At 47.2% G+C, this 7637-nt stretch overlaps 1 protein-coding gene and 1 long non-coding RNA gene across 2 annotated transcripts; both read right to left on the reverse strand.

The window, feature by feature from the left end:
- Nucleotides 1-318: 318 nt before the first annotated feature.
- LOC123411580 lies at nucleotides 319-1105 on the reverse strand. The gene is made up of 2 exons (XR_006613286.1): nucleotides 818-1105; nucleotides 319-742 (listed from the first exon to the last, which is right to left on the reverse strand). It is a non-coding gene; the product is annotated as an uncharacterized LOC123411580 (long non-coding RNA).
- Nucleotides 1106-4547: 3442 nt separating this feature from the next.
- On the reverse strand, nucleotides 4548-6298 carry LOC123411582 (protein NTM1-like 9). Its single transcript, XM_045104550.1, has one exon. The coding sequence runs from the start codon at nucleotides 5967-5969 to the stop codon at nucleotides 4548-4550; it is 1422 nt and encodes a 473-aa protein (XP_044960485.1). The 5' UTR covers nucleotides 5970-6298.
- Nucleotides 6299-7637: the final 1339 nt, after the last annotated feature.

Genomic DNA, 7637 nt, shown 5'->3' on the forward strand with positions numbered 1-7637 from the left:
ACCCACGCTACAGATAACTAGTAGTAGCGTGGGTAGCACCCATGCTACTACTAATAGACGTAGTTGTAGTGCGGGGTGGCACCTGTGCTGCTACTACCAGTTAGTTGTGACGCCCTAGTAGTAGCACGGACACCCGTGCTACCAGAAGTCCTTTACCTCGCACCACTACTAGACTTTTTCCTAGTAGTGGGACTTTGTTCATTTTCAAAAGCCTTTGAGTGTCCTGACTATTGGGTGCTCTCATGCACTGTGGATTGCACACTTCTATCATTGTCTTTGCAAATTGTTTGACATAGAAGATAGATGTGCTCCCTTCCATCGCCAAATTATCATCAATGTAATTTGCAATAACACCATAGGCCATCATGCGCAAAGCTGCAATGACCTTTTGCTCGGTGTTGTGTCCAAGAAAACTGGCACAATTCCTTCTCTGCTGGAAGGATCAATCATGCTGTTTCACAGAATTGCAAATGTGGATGAACAAATCTTTGGACATACTGAACCGGCGATGAAAGTACCTCTCTAGAAAAACGGGTGGTGTATCAAAATAGTTGCGCATCGACCTCTCGTGTGCCTCAACCCGTTCCCTCTCGATGAACTCATAGCTTAAAACGGATCCGCCGTGCTTCGACTCCTTCCTCTTGTGCATCGTCACTAGCATATCAATGTCCTCTTCTTTGGTCAAACCAAGTTCCTCATACGACGATGAATCGTCCATGAAAGAGGAGTCACACGAGTTCATCTACAATGCGGAAATCACTGTCAAACTACATCTTCATGCCGATAAAAAACCCTCCAAGTTTGCACGATTCTTTACCTTGGGGGAATTTGCTCGAACACGTTGTGGGCGAGGTGGAAGCAATCGGTCAGCGGCGAGTCGGAGCGTGGGCGGCGGCTGTAGACTGCAAATGGCAGGTGGGCTGCGGCTGCGTGGCTGTTGGAGGAGTTCGCTTGCGGCGACGCATCGGCTGAGGCAACAACCGAGGAACCGCCGGCTCGGTCGGTTGCGGTGGTCGCATGGCAGCCCCTTTCAATTCCGGCGGCTGGCAACTGCTACAAGAAGGTAGCGAGATCTTCTACAACCATTACGGCCGTCAGAGCTCTGGTGAATTTCCAAACCAGCTGCGCAGTCGCCTGGGGGGGGGGGGGGGGGGGGGGGGGGGGGTCGGCGTCGGCTATGGCGGCTATGACGATGCGGCTGACGGCGGGGATAGGCGGCGGGGTCGGGGAAGGGTGGACGGACGACGGTGGCGGTGTTTCCGGGCAAAATCGTCGGCATGCGGGCGAAAGTGAAATGAACGGCAATCGGACGTTGGCGAATGAGTAGCCGTTTCACATCACCTGGGAGGTGGAGATGCAAATTTCATGTATTTCACATCACTTAGAGGAGGTGATGTAAAAATTTATACATGTACATCATCTCTTGGAGCAACAATTTTGGCCTCGGAGCTGTAAATTGTAGTTATTTATACATCTATATTATCTACCCGAGATGCTCTAAAACTAAACTAATGGGCCTAGAGCTCTAGACTAATGGGATAAGAAGCTGAAACTCTAACTCCATTCAGTGAAGCATTCTTGAAAGCAGTCACGTTTTTTTAGGGAAAGCCTTCATGGTGGTTTTATTCATTATTAGGCAAAACACCTACATCGTTTGATAAGACAGCCACAAGAAAATTAGGACTTAGGAGGATCCTCTTGCCACACAAGAGGGCTAAGCTCCAACTTACTAGCTAAAATATGTGTCGCCATATTGGCTTCCGTAGGAGAAAACTCGAACGAAACATCACTAAACTCATGACAAAGGAAGAAATAATCATCATAGATTGCTGCCGCAGGCCCAACAGAAAGACCACCATGTTTCATAATCTCGATCACCTCCATGCAATCGGAGTTCATTATAATCCTGCTGTACCCCATAATATTTGTCAGTGAAAGGCCGTCCCTTAGAGCAATCGCCTCCGCCGTCGTTGCGTCATTAACAATATCCAAAGATCGGTTGGAAGCAGCCACAAAGTAGCCTCGGTCATCCCTGAGAACTGCACCGGTTCCACCAGAATTGTTATTAACGTCAAAAGCCGCATCTACATTAAGTTTTACATAATTTTTCTTCGGCCGAGTCCATCCGTGTCTAGCAACATGAGCACTTTTTTCCTTCTTCGCCCTCGAAAAGTTTGTAACCAACGCAGAAATTGCTTGATCAGATCTAACAGGAAGTTGAACTCTCTCACCATGAGTTACTTGCCGGCGCTCCCACCAAACATACCAGCATGTGGTGGCAATAAGGTCAGCCCGGAGAATACCTGAAAGAAGGGGTGCCGGCGAAGAATTATCGACCAGTAAATCTACGAGCACTCAAGAGCCCTCTTATCAACAGTACATGCGAATGTTACCAGACTTCGCGAACACGCGGCATTGAAAAAACGCATGCCTGATGCTTTCACAATCCATGCTGCATAACGGACACCCTCCTTCAGTTTGGATATGACGATTAGCCAAAACTCCAAAACAGGGGATAGCGCCTAATAGAGCACGCCAACAGTGGATTTTCACCTTGGCCGGTACACTTAACGACCATATGATGTTCCAGATCGGACTTGATGAGGGCCCAAGTGGATTTGTTCTTCTCAACTTCCTGCCATGTTGATGTTCCCACTCACAATAATATGCCGATCTCACTGAAAGCAATCACGGTTCAGAGTTCAGACTTTTATTTTTTGAGACAAAGTTCAGGCTTCAGTTATGGACTGACGGAGCTACGTGTTAAGAAAATGGGCCATGACCCGCCCAGCCCATAGCAAATACAGTCAGGGGACTGAGAGTAATTGACCCATGAGTGCCCTAGAAAAAAACAAATTGACCCATGAGCCATGGCCCGCCCAGTCCATAGCCTGTCCCCACTTGTACCATCCGCCAGGTAGGCCACCATCGATCTGCTTGTCACTGTCGCCACCGTAGGAGGCAGGACAATCGATCTTGGCGCGCGGGTTAAGACTCGAGACGACACGAGACACCATCGACCTGCTGTCACCAGAACGATCCTTCTCCTTGTAGTCCTTCCAAGTTAATTTCTGAATCCCTGCATGAAATACTTGCTCCACTTGCCACTTCACGCAGGCCTTTCATCAGACTATAAATCGGCATTGCTATTGCGGTTATCGAAGATCTTCCTGTATAGCTTTTGGATCGAAGTCAAGCATTTCGTATTTCCTTTGTGTATACCAGTAAAAAATACGACTAAATGATGGGATTCATGCACAGTCAACGAAACTGCAAAAGGAAGTCCGAAACTGTCAGAAAAGTTCAGAATTAAATGGTCAGCAAGTACGGAGTTTGCACTAAAAAGACAACCAGTACTACAATCTGTAAATCATTATCATTTGTACTGTAAAAAAGGTTAAAGAGAAAAGTTAATGAAGACGAGTCACATAAACCTATTCAGATAACTCCCTCTCTAACCTTGGCAATGCTCGCTAGATCTTTAGAAATCTGTGTACTGGTTCGTGATAAAAATAACAAAAGGGAATTCAGAAAGGATATCAAATCAAACATATAACATTGGAGGGTTAAATTCAGTTTAACCTCTTGTACCTCCTGTACATGTGTGAATTAGGGAGAAGCAAAATTCAGAGATGACAGAAAATCAAGGCACAAATTACACTAAAATACAACTATTTAGATCAAGCCACTGTTAAAAAAGACAACATAGTTCAGTAAGTCATGAACATAAATACTGCAGAATTTAGAGACCACCAACATACTGTAAATTCAGTTAGCAATAAGACAGACAGATTGCACTTAGATTTCAAAGAAAAGTATGACTATTCCACACGGTAAATCATGAACATTGATACTGTAATAAGTGTTTACACAGAAGAGTAAATGGAAAGAAGTGTTGATCCACAGTTTTAGCTTGCATGAACTCAAATTCCATTCACTGCAGCATTCCTGAAAGCAGTCACGGTTCAGACATGGACATGCGCCAATGCTGGGCTGAGGTCTGTATATGTTTCAACTGGCAAGTTACAAAATAATTTAGCATCTCCCATAAGTATCAGGCTTTAGTTGATGATAAAAGACATGAATTCAGCGATGCAAAATAGACAGAACAATTCCCCCCCCCCCCCCCCCCCCCCCCCCCTCAAACTTGAACTTGCTCTGCAACTTATGAACTTGAAGTTGTTCTGTAGATTATCACGAGCAGCGAAACAGTTTTGATTTTACAAAGGTAGTTACTGCTTATCTACGGCTGCCCAGATCATAACTGCATTATGCTTGCTTATCTGAGACTAATATACAAAAAATAAGAGCAGTTTTAACATGGTCCATCACAGGAAACATAGCAGAAGAAGTATAGTGCAGGAGCGAATGCAAGGATCAGAAATTCATCACATGAGAAAGAAGAAGAACAACAGTTTCAGTAGCTTGCATGAACAAGTGGAGCAAATTGCTCAGAGGTACATCCGTGGCGACCGTACAAGGACGAACTAATATATCAGCCAGTGAATATCCTCATATACACTTTGCATAGAATTTCAACATCGGATTTAATGGACACTTGCAGACGAGAAGAAGTTTTCGTATCCTCCAAGCAGATCGGCGGCGGTATTGTTCCTCATCTCGTTCTCGAGCGCCTCTTCGGCCTTCCACGCTGCTTCAAATGGATCGAAGAAGCTCGGCGGCAATTTGAACAAGTGGTCGTGTCCCTCAAGTGATGGTGCGTCAAGATCCGGCGCGTCATTGTGCCTCTCTTCCTTCTCAGCATCACGGAAGGCAGGGTTGTCCATGGCCCGATCCTCCAGCATGTCCTCCAGCATGACTTGGTCCAAGCAATCCAGGTACAGAGGTTCCTGTTGGTCCATCTCCACGCCAATTTTGGCTCCAGTGACTTCAATTGGGTCGGCTTCCATCATTCTCGTTAGTTCGTCAATATAAAAACCATCTGCTTCCCCATCCTCCCCGAGCGCATCGTCGGCTTCCATCATTCTCTTTAGTTCTTCGATATCAAAGCCATATGCCTCCCCATCCTTCCCGAGCGCCTCGTCGGCCTGCCACTCTGCTTCAGTTTCAGGGACGGCCTCTGGCTCATGCTCTGCTGCTACTTCATCGAGTAGGAACTGCAGCTCCTCGTCTGGTTCAGAGTGGTGAGACTGTTCGATGTTCTCTTCAGCTTCGAGCGGAGAGATGTTCTCTGTAGCTCCCACCCTGAGAGTTTCGTCAACTTGCAGCCCGAAAAGATCTTCCATTGAGCAAGAGAACCCGCCCATGTCGTCGTCGTCAGCTTCAGGTATTGACTCATCCGGCAAGAAAACCGGTGCAGCAGCGGTGAAGGATGGTGTGGCAACGCGCATCCTCTTGTTGGGGCGTGGGGGATGAGGATCGGCGGCGGCAGCGGGCGCTGGCCTCTTCTGTGCGTGCGTGCTCGCAGTCGCGGCCTCTGGCTGCGGTTCTTGAAGCATGTACGCGGCCGATTCTTGGCGAGCGGCGGCAGGAGCATGCTGAGCCAAGTGCATCCTGCAGAACACCTTCACCCCGTCGGCGATGGTGGCCTCAGGCAGCAGGCACCGGTACTCCTCCATGACCCAGCCGGTGGACTTGCCCTTCTTTTTGAACGACAGGTTCTTGACCTCGCCGACCTTGCCTCCCGCGTGGCTGATCTCCGTGGTCTTCTGGATGGTCCAGGTGCCGCCGCCGGCGCTGCGCACGCTCTGGAGTTTGCTCCCGTTCTTGCTCTTGCACGTGGTGAAGAAGAACCGGTCGCCGTTGCTCACGGCCTGCGGCACGGGCGCGTATCGGGCGGCGAGATCCTTGGGCTCGCAGCCGGAGATTTCGACGCTGTGGATGAACTTCTCGACGCCGTGCAGCGTCTCGCCGGAGAGGAGGCGTGGCAGGTAGTAGGTGACGGCATCCACTTCCGTAGGGTTCAGCCGGCAGTGCTGGAAGACGTCGTCGACGTCGAGCCCTTCCATCCCGGCCGGCGTGCTGCTTCTAGCTAGGGATGGGATCGAGGGCTGGCGACTGGGGATTTGGGAGAGGGTGGCGGCTGGATCGGAAGGTGTCGTGGGATGCGAAGGTGTTCTGTACTTTGGTATTTATAGACGATGGACATGCACAAGATGGATCACGCGTCAAATTTCATTTCTCTGAATCCGATTCGGTCCCAGTTTCTCCCGTCAGTCATATCTGAAACTTGCTGCTCCCGTTGCTTTAATTTTTCTAAAATTCTCGGTGAATCCGTGCATGACGTGGTTCTGAACATGTAGAGAGGACAGACGCCGTCTGATTGTAATTCTTCTTGATTTTGAATAATACAAGTCCTAATTTCTTATCCGGGTCACAACTAAAGTCGTATATTACAAATCTCTTCCTAATAATAATAAAGCAAATACAGTTTCTGGTCGTCTGTCGTGACAGTTTTGTAAAAACGCCCCCTTATTTTTTCGTAATCAACCCGTGGTCCTTCATTAAGTGGAAAAAACATTTTGTTTTTTCAAAAAAGCCCTTGCATCTGTAAAATTTCCAGTCATGAGGCGGGCCAAGGCAGCAGGCAGCCACCGACTCCTCCCGAGCCCCTGGTCTGCTCACCGCGCCGACGCCCCACTCCTCCCGCCGGTCGCCGGCCCCGATCCACGCCGGATCCCGCAGCCGGCGAGCTGCCGAAGCCCCAAAGGAAGACAACTTCACACTGGATGAGTCTCGAACAGAGGATATACCCCATGTTTCAAATGAGAAAAATAGCTTACTTACTAAACTCTACTCAAAGGACGAGGTGAGAAATGCGATTTTCCAAATAAAACATAATAAGATACCTGGACCTCACGGCTTTCCGGTTGAGTTTTATCAGAATTTTTGGGATGTCATCAAGTCTGATTTATTACAATTGTTCGCATGTCTTCATGATGGACAACTAGAGTTGTTTCGTCTCAGTTTTGGTGAGATAATTTTATTACCTAAGGTTAATGAGGCTGAAAGGATTCAACAATACAGACCTATATGCCTCCTTAACGTTAGTTTTAAAATATTTACCAAAGTCGCTACGATTCGATTGAACAGTGTGGTAGATCATGTGGTTCGTCCGTCTCACACGACTTTTATGCAAGGTCGTAATATCCTGGATGGGATGGCGATCTTACATGAAACAGTTCACGAACTACATAGGAAAAAACTGAACAGGGTAATTCTTAAAATTGATTTTGAGAAAGCCTATGATAAAGTGAATTGGTCTTTTCTTCAGCAAACACTCAGAATGAAAGGTTTTTCTTCTGAATGGAGAGCGTTAATAGATAGCTTTGTTTTGGGAGGAAGTGTAGCCATCAAAGTCAATGATGATACTAGCAAATTCTTCCAAATGAAAAAAGGTCTTAGACAAGGTGACCCGTTATCACCAATGCTATTTAATATAATGGCTGATATGTTGGCCATCTTGATCGAACGTGCAAAATCTGTGAGCCAAATTGAAGGTGTGATTCCACATCTAGTCGATGGTGGTTTATCGATTCTTCAATATGCCGCCGACACAATTCTTTTTATGGAACATGACATCGAAAAAGCTCGTAACTTAAAGTTGATTTTGTCAGCATTCGAGCAACTTTCGGGTCTTAAGATTAATTTCCATAAAAGTGAATTGTTCTGTTTCG

This window comes from Hordeum vulgare, chromosome 7H, assembly GCF_904849725.1.
Source record: "Hordeum vulgare subsp. vulgare chromosome 7H, MorexV3_pseudomolecules_assembly, whole genome shotgun sequence".
Taxonomy (NCBI): Eukaryota; Viridiplantae; Streptophyta; class Magnoliopsida; order Poales; family Poaceae; genus Hordeum; species Hordeum vulgare.